The sequence below is a fragment of the Syngnathus leptorhynchus genome, chromosome 1 (genome assembly GCF_054491065.1).
Source record: "Syngnathus leptorhynchus isolate UIUO chromosome 1, UIUO_Slep, whole genome shotgun sequence".
In the NCBI taxonomy this organism is placed as follows: domain Eukaryota; kingdom Metazoa; phylum Chordata; class Actinopteri; order Syngnathiformes; family Syngnathidae; genus Syngnathus; species Syngnathus leptorhynchus.
Window position 1 is genome coordinate 18247055 of NC_141195.1, and position 26476 is coordinate 18273530.

Genomic DNA, 26476 nt, shown 5'->3' on the forward strand with positions numbered 1-26476 from the left:
TCTATTTTTTTACAGAAGAGCAGCACAGTTATGTACATAGTTACTTTACTACCCAACCTTCCCTAGTAAAATAAGATATTGGACTTTTTCTTTTATGATGTGGCAACATTATGAATCCATACCTTTGTTTTTGTAAAGTTTCATTCTTTTTTATTTCTTTTTTTAGTCACACATCTTACAGGGCTTTGTGATCTCAAGTCATGGTTGACTAACTGAGCTAGATGTGAGCTACATTCTAATATTTCTTTCCATCAAAAACCGCAATCAGTTAGCGCTTCCCCTGGGGGTCAATTACCGGTTACACCAGGACGTAAGCTCATTATCACTTATGACTACAGCATGACCTTTGACCCTTTTAAAGAGATGCATTTCCTCCCAGGCTTTCCCTGCGATTCATTCAATTACGTGCTAGCTCTTACCAGGACGTTATGAGGTACTGAGCCAAGTTGATGCTGACTGGGGTTCCTGTGATGGTGACATGGCGGTCACTTGTCCCGTCCAGTTGGCTGCCGATCTTGATCTGGGCCCCCGACACCTGCCTGATCTCATTGATCTTAGTGCCCTGACGGCCGATGATGGAGCCGATCAGCTAAGAGAGAAGAAACAGAACGGGGAATTGGCACGGAGGACGTTAGTACAATCATAAATGAATTCTTTGTTCATTGGCTCAATGACGAGGATGGCAACAAGCGTAGAAAAAAAAATAATAGGAGTAAAATGTCACTCTCTAATGTTCTACTTTATAAAAACATCCAGTAATAACATAATAAAATAGAATGTAAAGAATTAAACAGTTGGTGCAGCATGATTATTTCATTGCAGCTTCTTCTATTTGGCCACCAGGGTGCAGTACAATAAAGTCATGGAGACACAAACCAAGAGTTTTACAATTGCTTTTATGTGACCCTGTAAAAAGTAATATTCGTTCCTTTCACAAAGGGTAAAGAATATATACCTGTGTATATTGATAAATTGCTTGTTCATCTGTTTGCATTGATCAAAGGGTTATAACGACAGTACTTGACCGATTAATCGGCCAGCCATTTTAATTGATTTACTGTTTTGATGTTCGAGATATGTTGAAATAAGATGTGAATCTTTGCTATAACAGTCAAATACTATGCCTGTAATTCATATCTATCTTTATATCTGTAAGTGTTCAGGGACCAGAAAGAGTTATTTTATTCATTGTATTTTCATATCGTCCAATTAATTGGTTATCTGAATTTCTTTTTGTCGATTATTGGAATCGGCTTAAAAAAAAAAAATCTGCTTCGGTCGGGCCAGAGTCATAACATCGCAACCCAAATGTTATTTGTTAGCCCATCAAATGGAGTTTTCAATTATTTGTTAGCATTAACCTAAAGTGATTTAATAAAGTTAGGTTGCTTTAAATGCACAACGTGTACTTCTTTTTGTTTGATGTTTAGTTTGACACTTTAACCAGAAGTTGGATTAAAGATCTCAAAGTCAATTTATTATTATTATTTTATATCTGCCAGACTGCTACTCGTTGTGAAGTCTGTGGAGTTGAGCTCACTGCCACCATACAGCGCTTGTGTCTCAAATCTACAGAACAACGGTTCGTATTGTTAGAAATGTAAATTGGGTCATATGAAGGCGCCATTCTACTGATTCTAGTTCCACAATGATCTGTGTATCCATGGTGGACAAAGACTGTAAATCCAACAAATCCCAGTTGAAACCTTTGATGATAAATCAAATTGGCAGACAAAAGAAAAACCACTTCAGGTATTGCAATAACATTGTTTGTCCTCAAGTGAGTTGCTCATCTATCCATCAATCATTCATGTCGAAAGCATTCTTTTTTTTTTTTACTCTTCCGGGACTTGGCTTAATTGCCTCTGAGTGTACATGGGTGAAAGAGAAGACAGAAGGCACATTTGCCTCTCATTAATCTGAGTAGCTAAAAGGTTATTGATTTCTCCAAGTGGCGGCGACTTCCCAAACAAATGCCAGAGAGACGCATCTCCACACTAATGGAAAACATGATGGAAAAACAACTCAAATATCTATTAGATGTTTCCCCTTAGTCGGAGAAGACAACTTGAGACTGAAATTGCGTCGACCTCCAAAATACAAGTGCGCATGTGCTGCGTTTCACCCAAAGCGGAGCCTGGCTTACGACTAACAATAGAAATTCAACAGAGGGTGTGTATCAGCTCAAGTGCAGGGTCTCAGAGCTCAGTGGCAGATATACAGCCGGGTGGGGGGGGGGGGAGCATAGGGTGTGTGTGTCTGCACGTGTGTGTGCATGTGTGTGTGTGTGTGTGCGGCTGGTTGTGGGGTAGACAGTGATGGAGTACTTGTAGTATGTGTGTGTGTTGGCAGCTTAGCGGCGGCTGACGCAGAGGCTGAAATACACAAACACACGCGCCGCCCATGCCGCTCTTGTTCCTGCGTTTGGCATTCCTTTCGAGAGAGGTAAGCGGCCTGTCGGGCAAAGTCTGATTTGTCACATAGAGGCCGGCTTGATCTGTCTCTCTGGCTATTTTGGGCTGGTGTGGCTACACAGACCATAGGCTGCCTAAAAAGAGTCACTCTGGAGACAATGGCCAGCACAAAGTAACACAGCTAACACCTCCACCCACTGAGACTCGCAATCTTCTCTGGCAGCTGTCAATAGATGCCAGCTGTCATCAGGTTCGGTGCAAATGACGGTGGCATTCTTTGGAAAAGCTCAAGAGCAGCAATGGGCAACTGGCAGCTCGCGCTCCGAGTGGCCCTCGATTAATTTTTGAAAATGTATAGATTTTTTTTTTTACTGTAGCACAGCAGTTTAAGTTGTAATACCGGTGTTCACAACTAGATGGCAGACATCGCACACCAGCTCCTCCAACCCAAATCTGTCAAGAACAAAGCACAAACAACAGCCCCTACCCAATAACCATTGACAGCTTGTTTGAAGTACATGAGGACAATTGAATAAATTTGTATCCTCCAGAAACCCGGATATATTATTCAATGATTGACGGTGTTACAATGATGGGTTGGAGACGCGGCTGTTGTGACAGATGGCCGGTCGACTGACTCACCATGTAGAAGGACGCTTTGGGGACAAACTTTACTGCCCTATACTGCAACGTGTTCATACAGCCGGTTGATTCATTTGAGGATGACACCAAGGACATTCAGTATGATATTAAATACCGTTAAGATCTATGAGTTGATTTGATGTGAAAATGTGCATAAAAATAAATTGACATGCACATGTAGTATTTTGTCCCTATTTCATTTTTCTCACACATCTGGTTTGGAAGTGTGGAGAACGTTGTAATCCCCGCACCAGAGGCACTGATGGAAAAACGGTGGCCCATTCCGGCATTTAACTTTCCCAGTCCTGCTCGAGAGCGTACAATATGCTTGCCGTAAGCATATTGCTGTCGTATACAGTGTGTCATCCGCTTCCTGCTGAGCTAGTCATCGGAGGGGATGCAGGAAGAAGGATGCGATGGCGGTGTGCGCAGCCGTTTCTCTTCTGGCAAACTCTTTGTAGTGCTTAAGTACGCTATCCTGTTCACCATGTGTAAGCACTTTCTCAGTGCATCGGTGTTCATTGCACGGAGCAAATTGTGCGTGATGGGGGCGGGGGTGCACGGGGGCGCCATCCTCCCTATAAGTCCTCTCTTCTGGAACAATGGGAGCTTACAGCTGTCCCTGTCACATAGAGAACTAGTATCCCTCATTCCACCGATGCATTGTTTCGCTCACTGTGGGGATTTACTCCCAAAAAAACTAAAAATAAAAAAAACCTTTAGACTATTTTAGAAATGTTGCTGATGGTCTGAAGGTTTGCAACTGTACTCTGCAAAACAGTGCAACCAGGAGTCATCAATCTTGTGATTGTTTTTCCTCTTCTTCTTTGGACAGTGAACAAAATGATCTTTTTTTTTTTTTTTATAGAAACATGTGGAAGGTTAAATGGATGTAGGCTAGAATTTACAGAGCTTTTCAGGGGGAAACTTTGGCTAGCTAAACAGAGATGCCTTGAGATACAAATAGAATTATTTAAAACACTATGTTAAATGAGATTTCCCTTTTGAAATGGAAGAAAATGACATTGCAGGCCTCACCCTTTCCCAAAACCCCCAAATTGTAATGTCTATTTTAATGAGGCCAAAACAGCACTCTGTAGTGTTGTATTTACAGTCATGACACAATTAAATAGGATCAAAAAGCATGAAACAGTTTTTGTCACAACGCATCAATTGAATGGGGCTACATCTGGTGTGCTTGCCTTGGCCATCTGGGGGCAGTATAGGACAGACGGCTTAACATGACCTCCACTGAGACATTTACGGTATTATAAATCCAATTTGAGTTCCAAGCAGTCCTGCCTGGATGCGGCAGCCAATCATATTGCAGCGGGGAGTGCCTTTCATAGTCACGCTTCCACACAAGCGTAAAGAATACACTGCATAAAGGAGATTACTGTTATTGTCTGTCTATGTGTTCTTGCTGTACCGTTTGTGTTCGGTCTGTTGCTTCAAGGGTTAAAGCGCGACAATATAGATGCTACAGTATTTCTGTTAGTGGCTTTCAGTTGTATTAAACATTTGTTTTAGGTATATAAAATATATATATATATATATATATATATATATATATATATATATATATATATATATATATATATATATATATATATATATATATACACACAAGTGCAAATAATCCCTAATTCTTCACTTAAAAATATCCCCAGTGACCTCCCAGTTTGCATCTGCCAAAAAGTAAACTCTTACCCTTTGAAGCTACTTATTTGTGACCCAATTTCCAAAGATTTATTTCCTCAGATGAGATGGAGGGAGCTTGCAGCAGAGGATAGTCGGAGAACGAGTGATGCGGCAGCACAATGTTAGGTTTGATCCTTTCATGGCATTGTAAATTTAAAGAAACCAAGAAGACTCCTTCTTTAATCTTTAATCCCCAAAAATTGTGACCAAGATTATGGTCTTCTTCTCACGTTGGATAATGTGGCAGGTTAGGATTAAATTTACAAACTGAGATTTTTTTTTCAACATTTATTATTCTGAATAAATTATGAAGTATATCAAAGGTTTGTAATTTGTGCGCTCAGATTGGCTAACTAAAGAGGGAAAGGATGTTTGTCTGCTTCCTTATTGGCTGTTTTGATAGCAGACAGTTTCTAAGTAGGTCAGGGAACATGAGAGGATTTACACGGCACTCGCAGGAGCCACTGGAAGACACTGCAATGCAGCCCAGACAATCACGCAAAAGGATCCGTATCAACTCTAATCCCTTTAACCTTGGGTTAGTCTGAGGTTAAAATAATGATCATAATTAGGAAGGAGCCTTGCGTGTGTTTTAAAGTCGCACCAGTCAGCAGGGAGTGGAAGTAGTGTTTTACGGTCAAATGTGAAATAATCATAAGAAAAAGAAAAAAGAGGTTGCTTACATCATTGGGAATAAGCAGCTCCTGAGATGTCTGAGCGTTTGCTTCCATCCCTAATGAGAGAATGCACAAGAATTAACTCGACAATAAAGGCACAGATTAAATAATTATTCCTAATTCATATTAGAGGAGCCAAAATTAGACAATTAATCAATCCTCAAATTAATCGACGACATTCTGATATTCAATTAATCACTTCGGGCTATTATTGTTCATCTTGTCTAAATCCTCTGATTCCAGCTGCTGTGCAACAATTCAAAGATCGATTGTACAATTCAAGCTCTTTTAATAATTGATGAGTTGTCCAGAGTCATTGTTAAGGCTCAAACGGATTTTAGTCTCTCAACAGTAAATATTCTGATTTCTGTAGACCTTCATGGAAGCACACTGATTATATTTGTGTCAAATCATAATAAGACATTTGCAAGCTGCTTTTACCTTGAAAAACGATGCTAAATATGTTTTTTCCCTGACAATTTATAGACTAAAGCTGATAAAAACAGCAATAATAATAACAATAGTAATAATAATAATAATAATGATAATAATAATCATAATCCATCATGTGGAATAATGGTAAAATCTGTATTGCCCAAGTTTTTATAGGATGAACTTAATCACAAAAATAAAAATATCTAATATGAAATTAAGCCATTTGAAGGCAGTTTTGAAAACTAAAGATCCAGTTGCTAGGCGATGCTGTTGTCCATACCGGGGATGATAGTCGAAGCGGGCTGGGCCACCTGATTGAGACTTTGCTGCATGGAGAGTTGATGGAGTTTGGCCAACTGCAAATTGAATACAAAGAGCATTGTCATGTGCGCACTAGTCTCTACTCAGCGTATTGCATCCACTCACCTCCGAGTGTGGAATGCCGTATTGGTTTTGCAAAGTGTAGGCCTGCAAGAGAGCATCATCCTGCATTAAATAGATTGCAGCAATAAAAGGCAGCAGGCGGGCAATGACTGCGCACTCTCTTACTGGAAGAGCCTCGCTGCTCAAAAGACACCAAAGTTGTCTTTTTTCCTTCCTGAGATTTTGCAACCTTTTGATTACATTACCGTGAGACATTTCAAACCACAAAATATATTTATTATCTCATCCACTGGCGTACTGTGCTTCACACATTTGAGTCTAGCTTTATTTAGCACACTCGTCTTTAAAAGATTTTGCTTGTGGTGCCAAAGGTCTCTTGCCAGTTAGTTCAAGCTGTACGTATGAAAAGGTGCAGTAATGTGGAATGTTGTTATTATTTATTTTGTTGTTGGATGAAAGGAAAGTCAAAATGATAGAATCTTTTCAGCTCATTGTGTGGGAAAATTCTACCATCGGGATACATTGACGGTCAGAAAAAGGATGGTCATCATGAAGCAATTCATATTTTTTAATTAACCAATCAATATATTGTGTTTCGCAAGAGTTTAGAAACAAAAAGTTCCAAGATGCTTCAAATATCCTGTACAGGATTTACAAAGGTAACAGTCCCTTTTGATTGACACTGTTGACGGTCCTTTAATTACAGTGTTGCCTTGAGATATGTATTTCCTTTGTTCCTGGACCATTTTCAGAACTCCCAAAACCAGAATCTGAAATCATCTTTCCCATTGAAATAAATGGAAATTACTTTAGGAATCCATTCCAGCTTCTCAAAGGGAAAGAACAAAGCGTGTGTGTGTGTGTCCAAAAACCTTCCAAACTGTTTTTGAGGAAGACTCGAATGGATTTTTGGCATTTCCATTCATTTTGATGAGCAAAGCTGACTTGAATGCATGCCATGATAAGGCATGAAATGTAAAGCCCCAAAAGAGAACCCCATGTTGTCCCAGTCCATCCATCAGCCCCCATGCTGACCCCTCCCTACTTTGCCGTGTAATTAGTGAGGCCGGTGTCTATGCAGGCCTGCATCAATATATTTCTGGTCAGAGCAGACAGCACTCAGCTTAACTCAATTCTGCCTGACGCCAGCAGTCTGCTTGCTATCAAGAGTCCATCCATGGCCATAAAGTGGAGATAAGAGCTTGCATCATTCATACCGCCTCTCAAGTACGAAACAATAAGTATGGCAATAATCTTGCTCTTTAACGTGCTATATTTACTCCCAAAACTTTTGTAACTTTTGGTGGGTAATAGCCATTGTTGGGCATCTCAGTCCATCTGTTATGATTCTGTCATTGTTTCAGGCCAGCCCATGTGGGCCAAGTCAGTCCATTGTCAACGATAGCCAATTGGCTACTAGAATGTATTTACTACGTCAAGTGGATGCGGCACCGGTTAGTTCCGGTTAGGTTTTTAGCGCTGATTGGTTGTTGCCGACGACTTGGACTGACTGGGCTGGTTGGTCTAAGACAATGATGGAATGATGTGCCCATCACTACTACTAAAATTTCACATCAACTTTGTTAAATCTAGTTAAGTGAGTAACTATTTTTATTAAGAGCAAATGCTACATTTATTCTGTTACATGAAGCTACAATAAAATGTGAATTTTTATTTGTATGTATAAGTAATGGTCTTTGACGAATGCACCGGTCTGGTTGAAAAACGCTCGACCATTATGCTCAATTTTCCCAATTATTGCCCATTTCAAAGTGTTAATGGTTAAACAAACATGCTATTTTAGCAAAGTGATGATTTTGGAGGTACAAGGACACCCGCGGTTTCCTACTGTCATAGAAGAGGCATATTTCTCTGTAAGCTACATGAGCAGGAAGGCTGGACTAAAATAAAAGTGGCGGCATCACGTTTCAGGAGGCTTTATAGCTCTTATGACAGGCTGGAACAATAGCTGCAGCTTCCACTCAGCTGTTGTTTTTAATACCACATACCAGAGGATGGACCGTTTAAATTTGGACCCGCCACCCGAGCTCCTCCGCAGCCCCCCAACTTTTGGAGACGTGGGCTTGCTTGTCGCGAGATTGTTTGATACTGAAACAACAAGAATTATTCTTAGACTTGACGTACCTGCTGCAGGTCAAGCCCACCCTGGGTGACTGAGTACAGAGGGTGGGGTGTGAAATCGGATGCTTCAAACACCTTGAAATACATGAGGGAAAGCAAGAAAATTCATTACCACGAATAATTATTCTTCTGATTGTGCATTACCAAAAAGTGTTACTCCAAATAGATACCTGCATGCCGGGTGCAATGCGTGTATCAAATTTGGTGGGCTCTTGAAGCTACACTTCTGAGTTTTGAACACACCTAACAGGCTTATGAGGAATGACTCATCCACAGAGCCTTCCTTCCCATCTCCTCTCCATTCTTCCCCCCCCGACAAGTAATACAAACATCAATTATCACTGTGCGGCCGTTATTAAAGCCATCTCTCACTGACCTCCCGGGTTTAATTTGAAAGCCTATTATGCGGGATATCACAAACATAACACCATTCCGGAAAGAGAAGAACCGTGTCAGAACTGCTGACAGCTATGCCGAGTATCTGGACTCCGCTGCGGCCTGAGGAGACGGCAGGTCTTCGGTCTCCCTTGCTAATCTTGTGACTCACCCCATGTAATGGCAGGGTGGTTGGATCAGCCCTCTGCAAGAGCTGCATTTGAGCATGTACACGCACACACACACACGCACACACGCTTCTCCGCCCCCCCGCAAAGGTGCGCCTTGCCCTTAGCTTGTTTGCGTGGCTCCTGGAGTCAAATATCCTATTTTAGTTTAGGCTACGTGTGTGTTGTATTTCTACTGAAAAAACAACTCGTGTAAATTGTTCAAAATGTAAAACTATTAGTGCTTGATTATTATTACTGTTATTAGAACAGAATATCACAGAACAAAAACAAACAGAACTGAATCTAATCAAATCGAATCAAATCAAAATGCCTTTTTTTGTCATTCTACAAAAGGCGTATTCATTTTCACATTGTAGGAACTTTGAGGGTAAGACAACGGTCGACATGATTGATCAAGAATCGTGTACCCTGCCAAGTTTCTATTATTGTTGAAATAAATTATAGTGTCTTTCTCATGAGTTCAACATTTCAGAACAGAAGATAAGTCTTGGATCAAAAACCAGCAGGAAGGCGAGCCGTTTAGATTTCATTGTCTGAATATTTCTATTATCATTCAATCCATGTATTCCTTTTCTGCCCTGCTTATCCTCACTTGGATACCCAACTTGTAATATTTATTCATTTTAATCAAATACATTTGGAAGGTGTAAAGCAACAATGCTATGACATCACCTCAGTTCCCATCACACTTACTAAGCAGCCAGTCAGATTGCTCTGATTACATCTTTAGTCTGCTTACATTGGGTTATAATCTCTCGTGGGCGTAAATCAGAAAAAGCATCCTGCTGTGCGCTTTTCTGCCTGTGCGCATTCTCCTGTCTAGTCAAATCTGTCATTTATACGCACCCTCAGGCCAGACAAGAACTCTGGATGGAACAACCCCATAATTTGGGTGTTACCGCCGACATTTACCAGTATTATACATCTTTTCTTTTTTTTTTTTTTTTTGTAATGCAGGGCCCCCACTACCACAACAATTAATGGTGAGGATTGACCTTTAATCATTTGCTTTTATTCACTTGTATGGGAGTCATTTTTGACTTTTCCAGTGACACGTGGGCTACGTAATGCCATATTTAAGAGGTACTAAAAAAAAAAAAAAAAAATATTCACAAGTTTTAAGAAAACTCGCTGCTCCATGATTTACAACCTGACTCAAATTTCAATGTAAAATCCCTGAACGGGATTATATGAGCCATATCTAGCAGTGTCTTCAATTCATTCTTGCCCTCAGTATTCAGGCAAAATTCAAGAGGAATATCTCATAGTTTCCCAATTGAGCATCACATCCCGTCATTGTGTTCATTAACATTCGGGATGGCTGCTGAAATAAATCTGCTCAAGTGTGACTGCAAGTCAATGTCAGTGTTCCTACTCACCTGGTTGCCTGCGATGAGAAGGGCGGCCGGCGACGGGCTCGGCCGATAGGGGATGGTGGCGCCCTTCGGGGGGGACTGAGGAGCCAAAAGAGAGGCCAAAGTATAAACCTTTAAGGTGAGGCTATATGCTGCCAAGCAAAGAGGTTTTGAGAAACGATGTTATGTGCCGCGCCACATTAAAGCACAATAACAATTAATGATGTTCTAAACTGCTAATGAGCTTTTTCCCGGGTTCTTGTTTTTATTCTGTTCAAATTGGTCATTCGTTGAATAACAGGAACTCTGCAGAGGATGATAGCGTGGAGCTTTACTTCGTCTTTGTGGGGAAATCTAGCATCCCCTCACGGGGGAAACGTTTTGAGATAAAACTCTTCAAAGGCCGACGAGAAAAGGAGTTTATACATTGTGCGCGACACGGTTTAATGTAGATATCTTATCGAGTTAACCACAGTGTTGATGGTGCTGTTTTAGAGGGGGGAGGGGCTTTCCAAATGTGGAGCATCTTTTCTGCTGGAGCAGCCACAGCCAATTCTTTGTATAATTTTTGCATAATTTAAATCTCAGAGCCCAAAGCACGGAGTCTCTAGTACTGAATCCCAATGCAGCTTGCTTTGAAGAAAGCCACTGAAAACTGGATCAAACTAGCAATTAGTCAGTCGGGTCCAGCTGTAATACCGGAACAAAAAGGACTTGTGCGCTCCCATGAAGGCACAGGAGGGAAACTGTGCTCGGGGTTGTTTTTTCTTTTTTTTTTTTTCCCCCTTATCTCCTTTGCCGCTTCCTCAAGAGAGCTGTTGAGCTGGCGTCTAAAGGTGGACAGACTTTGCTGTGGGCCACTTTCTTCTGCAGAGTCACAACCCCCAGCTCTGACACGAGACAAAAACCTTTTGACTTCTTGTGACTCACCACATTTCCCTAATGTGCGAAGGATTCATAGCAAACTTGAACAACTTTAAGAGTCTCCGTGGCCTTTGAAAGAGATCGATAAATCGGAGAGCAAATTGAGATTGATAGTGAAACAAACGACAAAAACAATCCCCAAATGTGAATCTAATCTACATTACTACTGGAAAGTGGGCAGCCAAGAGACACATTATGAAATGAATAGAATTGTTAAAAATGAATGAACACAATTTCATGTGAATTGGAAATGGAGGTCAGTGCTTTGGATAGTGCTAGAAGGCCTTTCTGTCACTGACGTCATACCACAGCTTTGATACCTTTTTTTAAGGATATCTATTTTTTTATTTTTTACAGTGTTTCCTCAGACAGAGCCGTCTTCACTGCGATGGGTCATGGTCACGGTTACGCCATGTTCCTTCCCCATGCCTCCATGTTTTTATATAAAGAGTCAGTTTGATTGATAGACGCACCCCCTTCTCATCAGACGAATAAAGCATATGAGATAAGTGGTGTTTCCTACCTCCAGGATCACCGCACAGATGAGTTTGACGCACTGGATTACAGAGTCCTGATTGCCAGATATCGTCACTCCCCGCTCAGTGGAGTTGGGTAGCAAATCCCCCGCCACTTGTATCTGCGCTCCGGTGGTCTGCAAACGATAGGGGTGTTTCAAAGAAAGATTAGGCTGATGAGACAAGTTGTAATTACACAAGCCCAGCTTCTCTATGCCAGATGACCTTCCACATTGCTGATAAAGGTCCATGTTGCAGAATGTTTGGGGGAAATGAAGCGCATTGCTCTTAATGACTGAGGCCAAAACTATACATTTATCATGTAGCTGATGTCACGATCAGACTGTGGGTTATTTAAAAGGCACAAAGAACTGTAGAAAATTTTGGAAGGCGCTGCCAAGATCTTAATTGTCCTTGACAATAGATGTTCATTCGATTCAAAAGTTTCATACGGGCCTAAAATGTTGTCATGTTTAACCTCCTGCCGCCTAATGCGCTTCATTGAATCGAGATTCTGGTTGTAATTATCGGAGGCGCTAATGAGGCGCACTCCAAAGACGAGCTCAAAGGCTAATTCTTCCATCATGGTTACATTTGCTTGTACTTTATCGACAATCTATCATGCCTTCTGATTTTTTTTTATTTATTTTTTTTGCTGTGCTATTTATAAACTCCCATGACTTGTTCCCCAACCGTGCTGGCTTGTTTCACAGTTGGACGGGCAAACCTTGAAACATTCCATACTCACCCGAGGATAAAAACTTGACTCATCCAGTGTCATCGTCAGTTCAAAATGTTCTGTTGATTAATACCTTGAAAACTAATGAGCTTCCCATCAGGCACAGTTGTACTTAATTAAAGAACGGTACCATGCTATTGTGAACACGGCGATATCTGCCAAGCAAGCACAGATCAGTGTTTCAGTTAAACTCAGAAACTTTTTGAAGTGCAGGACCAGGCTGGAATTCCCGCAGAAAAACCACACGAAGCAAGAACGTGAGTGAAGATCTCCAGAGTGTGATACATTTTCATGAATGAGGCCATATTTACTAAATTGACAATGACCCACATGCATCACATTTGCTTAAAATGAAATATGAAAAGTAATTCCGTATCAATGTCGAGTCATTTATCTTGATCATCTCACACTGCAGGTTTGGTGCAATCTCATTACAGCAACACACCGACTGACCACAACATTGTGTCGCATTGCACAGTCGGATGAGAGCTGTTTTAAAACGTCTGCCTTTTTAGACACAGTAATGTTGAGCTTAAATTTCGATTCGCTAAAACCACAATGATAGTGTTCAAAAATACGTCTTTGACAATGTTTATTTATTTATTTTATTTTTTTTACATCTCTTGTATTGAATTAGTTCTCCTTATTGTAATGCAGTGGATTTGGGACTTGGACAGGAGAATATCCATTTGTATTCCTCGGCTCAATCATTCCATCGACTGGGAGGATGCTTTACCTCTCTGATCTCCTTTATCTTTGCCCCTCCTTTCCCAATAAGAGAGCCACACTGGCTGGCAGGGATGACCAGCCGCAGGGTGACTGGTGGCTTGGAGCTGATGGTGCCGTTGGCCACCAGCGCTGTCAGATCCTGTCAGAGACACAAAGTAACTGTCAAAAGGATAAAGAGAAAGCGCAGGAGAGACAGCCCAGGGGAAAAATAAAAGCCATCCAAGGAGAAGCATGCAGGGAGAGGGACTAAACCACTCAAGGTTGATACGGGGCTTTGACTTGAACGGGACTTTTTTTATTGGTTACGTTGGGCTTGGCTTGTTGAGCATTTTATTTTATATTAGATGTGTGGTGTGTTGCCCCACCATTTATGTTCAACTATAACTTGCTAAAAGGTTTCTAAAGTATCGATGCCAAGTTTGGCTTAGTAGATACAAATGCATATAGCAAATATGCTTGCATTAAGGTAAACTCGTGTTGATTTTTAGTTGGACAGTAATCTTCAACTGAGAGCAACAGTAAACTGAAAAAACAACAACAATCGGCCCAACGGCCACACTCTTTCGAAAAACTTTAAGTTGGGTCGGAAAGTCATTTGAGATCCTTTCTATAAGAGAATCCAAAAAGGAACTCATGAGTCATCGTTTGCACTTGCGAACATCTTCTCTACTGTATATTAATCCAAACATAAAGGATAGCTCAAAAATGGGCTAGAGTATGTAAGGGTATATATTTGAAAGAAATACGACTGTGACATTTGTAAGGTTGCCAACTTGTCATTCAAGCAAAAGATCTTTCAAACAGAACCTTTCCCACAGAACCTCAAGTGACAAAATGCCACATAATACAAAAAGTGTCAACGTGAAGGGAGTTTTACCACTTCATCACCATGCAAGTTGAAATTATCTTTGGAAATTTGAATGAAGAATCAGTGTTTAATGAGCGTGCCTTCATTTGTGATGTCACACTCCATCTGATGCCGGTCGAGAGCAATCAAGCTCTCAACTGCGATTTATACTAGAGTGATGCAAAAGGAACACAACCATTCAAAATCAAATCCCCAAACATCATCTTCCTAAATAGAGCATATCTGCATATGCATATAGTTTGGCTTTCTCAGAGAATACATTTTCAGGGATTGCTAATGACTGTATATTTTTGAGAGGGGATATCCTTATTCACATTGGATGATTCATGAAACAATGCATTCGATTTGGTAGGGTTTTTTTTTTCTCCAGCAAAACCAGCAAACATTATAAGTGGTAGGAAAGGCAGCTTTTAATAGATAAATTTAAAATGTAAACATTTTCTGCTGTCTCACTTCCGCTCATCAACGCCTAGCTAATGTGCAACAACGCTAAATGTGCGAGGACCATTTGGCAATAAAACTAGTTTATCTTGCGATGTGTGTATTCATATTTCCTAAAAGCAACTTGAAAATAATTTCCCGACCACTGAACTTTAAAGTAGCACTTTATGATGTGTTTCTTTGCATCTATTTTCAGCCTCTCCGACAGGGCGTTCTGACGTCGACTCTCGTTAGAAGAGCACTCGGCTTGTCTGTGGAGTCAAAACACTTTCTTGATTTGATCTAAAAATAGGAGGCACATAATAACTTTGAACATTCAACAATTTCCCTTCACTCCTGTGGTAGAATATAACCAAGTACAAATATGTTTTTTCTGTACTTATATTGTTTTTTTTCTGGTAGCAGACCTTTACTTGAGTAAAGTATCTATTTTCTTCTCACTATGAGTATTTTACAAATTCATTAAACCTCAAACCTAAAGAGGGAGGTCTCAATGTTTGAAAAAAAAAAAAAAAAAAAAAAAAAGAACATTTTCCATATTTGTATAAATTGCTAGTGAACCTGACTGAAGGACATTTGTTTTGTTGGGCTTTGGGACATTTCTCCGGTTGGCAACAAAAGTTCAAAAGACAGAATTGGATCAGATGAAGCTGTGGGAGAGGCCATGGGCAGGATTCATAACAAATACCGGGATTTATTTGGTAAAAGAGTAATGCTTGCTGGTTTTGTTTTCCAATTTGGCAAACCAGATTCCACCAAGCTAGGCAGGCCAGTGCTTTCACCATGTCAAAAATCTAATGCAAGACTCTTATTGGCCATTAGTGATTTGACCACTCCCACAGCGGCGCAGCCTTCCCTCAAAATCCAGATCTGCTGGCCCGGCACTCATCTACAAATTGGCCAACATCAGATCTTTTTCGCCGCACAGGATTTCAAACTTGAGCTCATAGTGTCTTGCTAGCAAGCTCACTGTTTAGGCTGGTTTAAAGAAAGAACACAAGTTGAAACAAAGACAATCCATTATTAATACTTCTATTTCTTCCACAAGTATCTTTACTTGTACCCAAGTAGAGTGTGAGTATATTTGCCACCTCTTCATTAATTTTCACCCAACAACAAACAATGCGCACTCACACACAACTGTTGCGGGGTTTAATCCCTGCAATGTGTTGGCTTGCGGGCAGGTAAGTAGCTCCGATAACAAAAGATTCCATTGCTTCCATGACACCTGAGAAAAAACAAACATGTGCTACTCTGGCGTTATTAGTGCAATTGTAGTTTGAGATTGCATGAGCGCACCATACAAGCCCTCTTGTGTATTTTTACAATGCACAAAAGAGGCATCTGTGCTCCTTTGCTTAATGAAAGTGTGCAGATGAGACTCCAGACGATTGGAACGCTCGGCGACCAGCAAACACATTATTCCCTTTGTTTTATTTGTGCTAAGGTCGAGCGTGGTGGCACACAGTGTGTCAGTTAATATGTTGCCATGGAAACTGAAGTATATCTCCTGAACACAACTTTGAATAGAGGAGAGGAAGAATCTTTGAGTAGATTACCGCTCCTGTTTTGTCATCATTTTCTACTGTGACATCGTTTTAATTAGAGGTGGAGGCCGGTGCTTGATCACCATGGAGACAATTCCCATTCTATTACTCATTGATAAACAACAAGATGCATTAGGTTGTATACACGGCTTGTTAGGACTGATTGATTTAGCCAACATTAAGAATTTCTATGGAAATTGAGTGTCGATTCATCTCGAAGTAATTGTGGCTAGATGGATTGCACGACTTGAATACAAGCAGCAGAGGCGCTGGTAAATAAAAGTCTGGACGCTCTTTGAATTCACCGTATTGCTACATTGGTCATGAATGCAAAACACATCAATCAATGGACTTATTACTTTTAAAGGGCAAACTCTTGCAAATAACATTCAATGATGTTTCATGTCACTAATGTGATTTAAAAACGGATCCTCGTCTTGAGTCGCTTATACATCTATTCAACAAGTGCGTTTCACCTATTTGAAAGCACATTCAATTGTGGAGAAAATAATATTCACCCTATATTACTTGTGTTGGGAGGCTAATCGAACATGCTGAGAGCACATTAGTGACGCTGTTGAGATGATGCTTGGGAAATGATTTTTGTATCATGTGGAGAAACAGCTTTGAGTTCTGTTGTTTCCCCCTCCATCCATTACAAGCAAATGATTTCATTTAATCCAGTCCGTTGCTTGACAACTTTACAAGCCTGTTTTAATACTTGCACCCAGAAGAAATGGTACAAACAAACAATATAATACGCTTATTTTGGTTTGGACAACACGGAAGTCAATCTACAAAAATACAGAGAAGTGTAAATGCTTTGAAATGTTACATAAAAAACCTGCAGTTATGTTATGTGGATTGTTGCAAGAGTTTTAAAAGATCTGATTATCTGTGACACCCTGAAGGTGTTTGTGATTTTTACATGGATGAGTGAGTCAGAGGGTGTAGGAAAAGGATGAGGACTACAAAAATGCAACCTTGATATTTTTCTGGCGACATTAACCTTTCATGCTTACATAAAAGAGGTTAATGACTGAACACATGGCTTCTTTTTCTGGCAGGACACAATATTATTGTTTGTCTTTTTACTGTTACAGGAAGGTGGCTAATATGATCTCACACTGTTCGGGAGCTAGCGTTAGCGATTACCTTTTCAATAGGCTGTGCATAGTGCTTGTGCTTTGGTATTTTTTGAGGATAGACTTTAATATTTTGGTGTAGTGATCGTGCTACCAGTCTCATGAGGCACCGCTGCAAAACACCATCTGTTTATTTCGGGCAGGCATGTTGTTGCCAAACCTGTGATTAGCCATTAATCGACCGCAAGCAATAATTGGCATTCCAAAGTGGTAAAGTCAAGTATTTGGAAAAAAAACAATGGAATTTAAGAAGATATCTTAGCTCCGATTTACTAATAATTCAAATAAACATATTAAGATGTGAGTCTCAAGACTTTTGTCCATAAGTATATGATGGTTAGCCGATTATTCATCTCAGTTAATCAGAATGTAGCGCTACCTCTTCTAGTTTGTATGTGATCATGGTGAAGGCTCTGAAAACGCTTTCTGTTGATCCAGTGATGGTGATGATCCTCTCTGGACAGGAACCTTCCGAGATGTTAACTCGAGCGCTGCTCTGTAGGGACAGAAGTCAAAAGTTTTCATTTTCAGTCTTCACATTCAAACACTAAATGTTCCCAAATAATTTTTACACTTCCATTTGTATCGTCATATAGAGTATACTGTATACGATTAGCTACCATAAAGTGGTTCAATTTCACATTTTGCAATGCTATCGTCCTCGTTATCCTAGTGAAGCATAACGGCTGATAAAGAACCAAAGAGACGACTGAAAGACAGACCATCTAACGTGGCCTCTGCTCTGGGAATGGTTACTGCATTATAAATCTTCTGCCTTCATCTGCTCTCATTCAGCGTCCTTGATTTCAAGGTTTCAGTCACATGAGCAGTGACAGCACAGTGCTGTATCCTCAGGGCCATTTTTTCCAGTCACTCCAGTGAGTCATGATCCCACTGTGACAGTGCGACTCACTGGGGGGCGGGGAGGAGGATGACGGCATGATATTCATACAGTTAGTAACGCAAGCCGAAAGTGGCTGGCTGGATGATGGCATAGTCGGATGACGACCCCGGGCGAATGTTCAGTCCAGCGGCTTTATCGCATGACCTCACATGCAGTTCTTCGGTTTATTCATGCGCCTTGTAAAAAAAGACAAACATAAAACCTTTGCAACTAGAGAGAAAATCAAATGTACCTCCGCAGCGTCGGACTAATTACTCTGTAATACGAGTCGATACAGCACATTCGATAAGCTTGCGCCCTTGAGATTGGTGAAAAGCGATTCAAAGGGTAAGATGCTGTTGTTGAACATGAAACGACAGATTGGCGATACGGTGAGTGAGCACATTGATGAGAGACTCATAAAGATAGTTTGAAGTGAAAAGCACATAGATACTGAAATTGGTGTTCAAAGTTGCTGTGTCTATCTATTTGATCATTTTTAGGCCATTTCCTGACCTGAGAGGAAAACTGAGAGACATTGAGATAAATCCTAGGGAGAGATTATTCATGAATCTTGCAAGTCTTCCCCCATTTTATCGTGGTTCTTTGTTTCTATATAAAATTTTTCATTTAGATTTAATGGACTTTCACAGAATGCAGGCAATTCTGAATTCAGAGTTACATCAGCGTATAGTATCGCATTATGTCATAACATGCCAGGCAGCACTGAGCTCCACTGAAAGCGATGCAGGGTAATTAAAAGGGAACTGAACCCAATATACCACAAAGTTCCATCATATTTTCAATGTTCATATCTTCAGCAAAAGCTGGTTAAAGAGCTGGGAGAAGAAGCAAGAGATTTAGTCACAGCTCTTTACTTCTGAGCGGAATCCAACACTGATGACATTTTCAAAATGGCCGACAGGATAGAACAGGATTTATTTATTTTTCTAAATGATCCTTTTAATACGTATTTATGATAGGAACGGGGAAATATTTTGAACAGTTTGAAAATTCAACTAGGTTCATTACTTTGTGACACACGTACACATAGGCGGGCCAACACTTTTAAGTTGTGTTACAGTACCTGCCAGTTTTATCCTGAACTTAACTGTTCGTGACAGATAAAGCCCTTTGTCTTATTTGGTGAACCATCCATGTAAGAAACTATGAACAGGCACTGATGAGTAGCTAATTTAGACATTTTGTGATAGACAGGGATTTTTTTACTAAAAAGATATGACAATTGTGACAAAGTGAAATATTCTCTTTTCAACAGTGCCTGTTCATGCATTGTATTTTGCTGAAGTAACAAAGTTCCAATTTAATTGATGTCGTTATAAAAATCGTTGATTGCACACATGAGAAACATGAGAGCAGATATTGAGTCAAGAATAGAGTTAATCTGTCATCATTGGCGCCGCTGATGAAATGTGGTGATTGCAGCTGTAAGTGGTGCATACCGTACCTCCTCACGTATTCGTTTCACAGTCTCTCCTTTCTGGAAAAACGAAACAAAACAAAGGACAGCTTTAAAGCACTTTTATACGTGTTTCAAAAAGCAACAACTTCACAGTCTCCTTTACTTTGTGTTGTGTCTCGCTATTCAGAAGCAATTAAAATCAAGCCTTATTGGAATTCAGCATGATGTCGTATTGCGCTGTTCTGATGCAATAGTGTGTCACACAAAGCTGTATCAGATACATTTGTGCGAGAAGAGGACGTTTAACTGCAGTAATTGATGTCTATCTAATGAAAGTGGGGATTGAGGACTTTCTACAAGTTCAAAGTTGGTCAGAATTCTTCGATCGATTCATACAAGCCTCCATTTTCTTCTCACTAGTGTCACTCTTCTGTTTTTACTTTTGTGCACCACCTAAGCATCTCCTTCTTACATCTTAAAAATGATGGGCGCTCATTTGGAATGACACGCGGTTCTTTGTGATTCTGCTATCATGCTTGCTATTGAAGGGGAAGGCTTGTCTCATGGAGAGCTGGTTTGAGTTCAAGTGGCGGAGAGCAAGTGTCTCTTCACGCTAAATCCGTCTCTTAATTCCTCTTACCTTCCCCGCAATATGAATAAGATGAAATCATTTTTTCATTTCACCCTTGGATACAAATTAAGGGCAATATTTTAAATTGAATGACAATTTGGTTTTGCTTGTAACATGACAGAAAATAGGCAAAACTATTAATTGTTGTCTTAAGTCGCATCATTTGTATCTCAATGCAACACCGAACACATTTTTAAGCGTAAAAACGAACTTATAGCATATTGCAGCATTCGTCATTCCTTTGGGCACCCTTAATATTGGTGCAAATCTATTTTTTGTCCCTCTACCTTCTATTGATGCAGGTGTTTTATTACAAGGCAGCTGTGCCCCAGCAAACTGACACCACGAGTGCCCACCAGGGGCCAACGGGAAAGCATCTGTGGAGTTTAGTTTCAATCGTAGTCTTGCAGTCAATACACTAATGTTTTTTTTCTCTCTCTCTCTCTCTCTCTCTCTGTGTTTTGATTGATTGCTGTGTTGCATTAGGGGTAATGGGGGTGGTTTGAGGCAATTACATTTAGGCTGAGGGTATTCCAACCATCAAGCTTTCTGCTGACTTCCAATAAAAGTAGGCAAGAAGAGAATGCGGTATGCTGCTAAAAAGGTTTGTGAATCATAAAATGCATCAATGCGGGCTATGACTGAGATTAATAGCCGCATATCGAAACGCAAATTGCCCGAAACTGAAATGAATGCTATGAAATTAAACTCATGCTTTTTAAAAAGACAAAACGGAAACTCACCTTCCCTATGATGCTGCCAACCTCCTGTAATACAAACATAAATATAAATTCAGCACATCAAGCGAAGCAAAAACATGTCCGCAGTACGTGGCAATTGCGTGCATTGTCATTGACACTACCAAGTAAAGGTCGAGGGGTCACCCAGACAATTTAGTGTGTTCCATGAAAACACACAAGGCTTTTCTAATCATCCATTAGCCTTCAATGAGCAAACACAATGAACACTAAAAGGGTGGTTGCTGGAAATGGGCCTTTATACACCGATGTAGATATTGCATTAAAAACTCATGATTGAAAAATACCAATTTTATTTTATAAATGAGGACATTTCCAAGTGACCCCAAACTTTTGAATGGTAGTGTACATTCAGTACATATCAGTAAATCAGATGCAATGTCACGTGTACTATATTAGTGAGGGTTTCCGTACTTGTCGCATTGGTTGTACTAGTGCACAAGGCAAGTTTCAAACAGCCGAATGGGCGTGGCATCTATTTTTTATTGGTCTATGAATCAATTATGACTGAAGCAGATGAATTCTACCTAGCAACTAAAGCACCAAGCAAAATGGGAATAATCCAACCAGCATGTTGTTGTGCACTACTGAATATGCCCCACAGCTGACACTCTATCCCACTTGGGAGCAAGATAATTAAAGTTAATGAAAACAAACAAAAATTGAAACATAATTTTGTAAACCGAGTTCAATAAAAATGAGCTTTTGTTGGTGTTTTTTTTTAGTAACTGAAACTATTGTATAGGTTTTAAGTTTAGAAAACCTTATAGTGAACATGTTCTTTTCGCCTTTGTCAAATAATTTTATACATGAGGTATTAGAGTTGAATCTAAATGTATTTATTTCAGTATTCTGCAAGGAAGAAGGAAGGTTGAATAGTCATTTGCGAATTAGTAGTTTAGTGCGCAACACTGACAATGTTTTCATCTTGCATTTGACAAACTGCACATAGACCATAAATCCCCTAAAATTAATAACTAATCCAAAACAGAGCATTTTTGAAAAGATATAAACTAATAAAAACTAACACACCTGCTCTCATAAAAAATTGAGACTCAGGGAAATTGAAAAAGGAAATGAAACTATAATGAGAAATCCCCAAATATCATAACCCCGCTTTTGTAACGACTGTGGAATGATTTTGATCATCTTTGGGTGCTCGGTGGCCTGATTTCCCCCATAAAGACTCAAGACAGTACAACAATTTAGTTACACATCATTTCTTGCACCGGTGTGAATAATTCATGAGGCAAATGCAAATTGTGCAGCGAAGGCCTTTTTACCTTTCCATGCATGAGCAGTCGTAATGTGAGGGTCACTCCCAAGCCCCCGTCTCCAAAGTCCTGCTCACAGTTCATAGTGATGTGGGAGTGGCACGCAGGGAGACGCATGAACAAGGCTCATCCGCTGGTCACGCACTCAAACCAAGGCCGGCGTTGGTTCGCTGGCTCTCTGAGGTCCTTCGGTGCTGCTCTGAAAGAGGAGGAAAATTCATTCAACATTCGTCCAATCAGAATGCTGGCAAAAACATTTGCATGTATCCACTTTATTTGAAAAGATCGAAAATCTATTTTTCATGTATTCATGAATGAATTCATTATTTTGACATTTGTTTCAAAAGAGAATCGAATTCGACAGGTAGTGACGATTTAAATTTTAGGCCACGATAGGAAGGACAACTGAGAGATGATTTTGAGACAGTCCAATGCAAATGTCATCTGAAAAATACGGTTTCATATATGTACGGAAAAAATCACTTTTCTATACAATACGAAATGGTGGTGTATCAAAGAAAAAACGGTAAAGAAAAACTGTAACGTTAAAGATATACCCAGCTCCATCGTAACCATGTAAGTTGCACAATTTAGCTGCATTGCTCACACACACACACACACGAGCACGCACACAGGCACGGTGGGTCTCAAAATCTGTCTTCCTTTCTATCTCCGTTCATTAGTTTGACCGATACAGATGGCGATCCGTAACAGAGTCATAATGAAGACCCTGGTGTGTACAGGATATTGAGCTGGAGGATTGGCAGTGTGTTGTTTGAGCATTTGTCTTTTCATTGCAATCAAATGGCCTACAGCATACATACATGTACACAGGCTTGTTGTGGGAATAGCTCACCAGTGATGGGACATTGTGATTTCCTAGGAACATTGTAGGATTTGGACATGTAAAACCCTAGAACAGAATTTTAGAACTAATATTCCATATTGAAGATTACAGTCTGTAATCACAGTCTGTTCTCACATATTGTGAGAAATCATTCACATGATTTGGCATAAATCTCCCAAATCAAGTCTGGTCTGTGAATTTTGTTGTTTAGATGAAATAGTGCATTCATCTCTTATTTGTCTTTATTTTTAAGGTCTGAAATTTAAAAACATTCTTTGTTTTTTCAATAGGACTTTTGGCAAGGCCTTTTTAACATGGGAAACATTCACACATATAAACAAACATAAGGTGACAAAAATAAATCCAACAAGAGAGAATAAAATTACACAAGTGCCTTTACCGTTATCCATTGAATTAGAGGAAAAAGATTATTACTAATTGCTGATTGAAGACTCTAAATTGTCCCTAGGTATGAGTGCGAGTGCGGATGGTTGTTTGTCTCTGTGTGCCCTGCGATTGGCTGGCAACCGGTTCAGGGTGTCCCCCGCCTACTGCTCGATGACGGCTGGGATAGGCTCTAGCATGCCAGCGACCCCCGTGGGGACAAAGCGATTCGGAAAATGAATGGATGGATGGAAGATTTTTTCAGGAATCTGAAAAGTTGTTAAAGAGCGCATTTGTAAAAACGGTCTGACCCGATCTTGTACCTTGAATACGGTTCTTTGCTAAAACGAACACGTCAGCGCCAATTGAAAAGTGCCTCTTTAATAAAAAGCATACAAAATGTGCACAATACAGACTTGTTTGTAACAACTGTCGGTGACATTGTTTCTTTATTCTGTCAGTGCAGCCGTATTCTAATGGCTCGGGGGAAGAAATTTAAAGAAGGGTTTGTCCTTTGGGAATATAGTATGTCTGTACTCCATTTCAAGGCAATCCATTCAATAGCACTAAAATGAGAAGCACTGGATTTTATTGGCAATTTAATGACACTCTGTAACAGTAAGCTGTCTTCTTGGACTAATCAAGGTCACTTGTTCGCCTAGCAAAATGTTTCTTTGCTGACTTTGCCGGACATGCTCATGTGTGTGCTTTTCATAAATCTGCATTGCCGTCAGTAGAAGCAGTGAGCTATGTGAGGAGATCATGTTTAATAAATGGGTATTATTTTAGATGAGATCCAACTCCCGGGAGATGTGTTGTAGGCCGCTTTATTGCTTTTGCTTAGTGCACAAGGCCATTACTGCTTCGTTGGTTTATTTATGCACTAGAAGCTCGCGGAGACATGCTCAGATGCCCGCGCACATCCCTCTTAAGATGTCATAAAGCTCCTCTGCCTCTATGTGTTTATTCCTTCACGGGACAGCGTGGCATCCTAATTTATCAGTAAGCAGTAAATGCAGCAAAGAGTCGTTTGGACAGATTAAATCGCAGCAAATCAATCGCGATGTGCTTTTTTTTTTTTTTGAGGGAGATGCTCGGACTGGTGAGTCAAAAGTCCATCCCCGTGTAATTTCAATTTATTTCAAAATAAAGTCAAGAGTTTGATGGGAATATTTGCCGGCTGTCAGCTATAAATAGAAAAGCCAGTGATTATGAATTTAATTTTGGGTCATATGTGTTCAACACACGTGTTCCCATCAAGCGTATTTTTGCAATACTTGCTGAAACTTCATGATGCCGAGGCACCAAAAGGCCAATGCATAACTGACATGAAGACTAATGGTCGCAGGAATCAGAATGCACAATTCCGGGGGTTGATAACAAGGCGTGTGCTTTGTGTCCGGGCGAGGGCGGCGAGCATCTGAACTCCTCATTTACAGAATCTCAAGCAGCAGCAGCATTCCAGGATGAACAGAGCCTTTTTCTTCTCAATTAGAAAAGAGAATTACCAAAGCTGAGACTGTAGCGCTACTGTCACAAGTCACCACCAATGCACCCTGACATATTCCAGACCTGAGGAGAAACCAAATGCAGCTTTCAGAAAACAACATCGCTTCATATCAGCAATGAAGATGACATATAGCCTGTCGGCCTCCATTTGTTGTGCATGTCATGTGAGCTACTTTTAGGGAAGCACAACAGCAAAGATTTGAATTAGAATTATGAATAAGCATCCTATATTTAACAATAACTTTAGGGCAGTGACTCAGAATATTTTCTCATCAAGTGGCACTTCACCACAGTAGCTGTCCAAATAGCCCAAAATAATAAAAAAAAAAAAAACAATAGTGTAGTAGGAATAAGTGTTAATAATAAACCCATACTGAGATTTCGTGTCTAATAAATAATTTCTTAAAACATCAACATTGCTCTTTTGGGGGAAAGAAAACAAAAGTGTGTACTTTTTTTGGACTGGTCTGAAGACTGAAAACATTTCTTTACATAAAAAAAGAACTAGCTACAGTGTGTGTTATGGATTTGATTTGAACACGTCTTTCATTCATACTAGCTTTCATCACTCGGTGCGTGTTACCTGAGGCACGTTTGTTAGAATTAACACGAGAAATAACTTGGATTGCTAGTGTTGCTAAAGCATTTATACTCCTAGAAGTGCATAATTTGATCTCGCTTAAAGAGTAAACAGACAATCGGCCGCATCAAAGTTATCCCGGCTCAAAGCATCTAGAGCACGCATCTCTAAGGCCGGAAGAAAGATGTGCCGTCCCATTTTTGTCCAAAACATCAACACCAGAGAAACTGCCGAGATAAAAAGGAACTTTTACAACTGGCTTGTCTGGGGAGTCCACAGCCCACACCTGTTCCGAGATAAACACGTCCCTGGCGTCACAGAGACGACCGAGCGGGCAGGCTTATACCACTTGTGCACTCCTGACACGTATTGTGAAAGACACGCTTAGGGTTTCCCCCTCTGCATATAGAACATAAAGGAGCTCGGCTATATAGTGTTTGCTCGCTAAACAAACGGGGTGTCCCAAGGGTGTGGGCACATAAAGAGCATTACGTGACAGGGTGTCAAGCTGAGTACACGTGCAATGGCGACGGCACGAGGTGGGACGCCATTCGCACACATGCCCCGCATAAATCCCGAAACCCTCGCACACACAAACAAAGTGAACACGTTCAGCTGTTGAGATGAAAGAAGCCAACAATTCACACACTACGACGCAACACAGGAAGCGGCTAGTTGAAATACAAAAGGGGAGAACCTTTGATCCTTTAGAAAGTCGTGCTTGTCGGCTGTATTTTGTTAATAGCGGGCATGAGCAGCTTTGGTCGTGGAGCGCCTCTGTCTTGCCTATTTTACATTCCTCCCTCGTCCACCACGGCTGATTCAAATGATCGACTCATCAGCAAGCTCTAAATGAGCCCTGATTATTTGAATCAAGTGTGTAAACAAAGCGGCCCTTGACGTCCGGAGCTGGACACCGCTGGCCTAAAATTTGATCTTATTTATCTCTATTTTTTGTAATCA

General features: G+C 40.4%; 1 protein-coding gene across 1 annotated transcript in view; it reads right to left on the reverse strand.

Annotated features, from left to right (window-relative positions):
* The window catches only part of pcbp4 (poly(rC) binding protein 4), a 28610-nt gene extending 2344 nt beyond the window's left edge, over positions 1 to 26266 (reverse strand). Inside the window, exons 1-13 of the mRNA XM_085922077.1 lie at positions 26211 to 26266; positions 22203 to 22392; positions 20905 to 20928; positions 19576 to 19608; positions 17604 to 17720; positions 13231 to 13362; positions 11764 to 11892; positions 10341 to 10415; positions 8399 to 8470; positions 6296 to 6337; positions 6150 to 6225; positions 5441 to 5490; positions 420 to 589 (exon numbers count right to left, since the gene is read on the reverse strand). Of these exons, the coding sequence (XP_085778203.1) occupies positions 420 to 589; positions 5441 to 5490; positions 6150 to 6225; positions 6296 to 6337; positions 8399 to 8470; positions 10341 to 10415; positions 11764 to 11892; positions 13231 to 13362; positions 17604 to 17720; positions 19576 to 19608; positions 20905 to 20928; positions 22203 to 22310 (1028 nt within the window). The 5' untranslated portion in view covers positions 22311 to 22392; positions 26211 to 26266. The remainder of the gene's footprint in view (positions 1 to 419; positions 590 to 5440; positions 5491 to 6149; positions 6226 to 6295; positions 6338 to 8398; positions 8471 to 10340; positions 10416 to 11763; positions 11893 to 13230; positions 13363 to 17603; positions 17721 to 19575; positions 19609 to 20904; positions 20929 to 22202; positions 22393 to 26210) is intronic.
* Between the last annotated feature and the right edge of the window lie 210 nt (positions 26267 to 26476).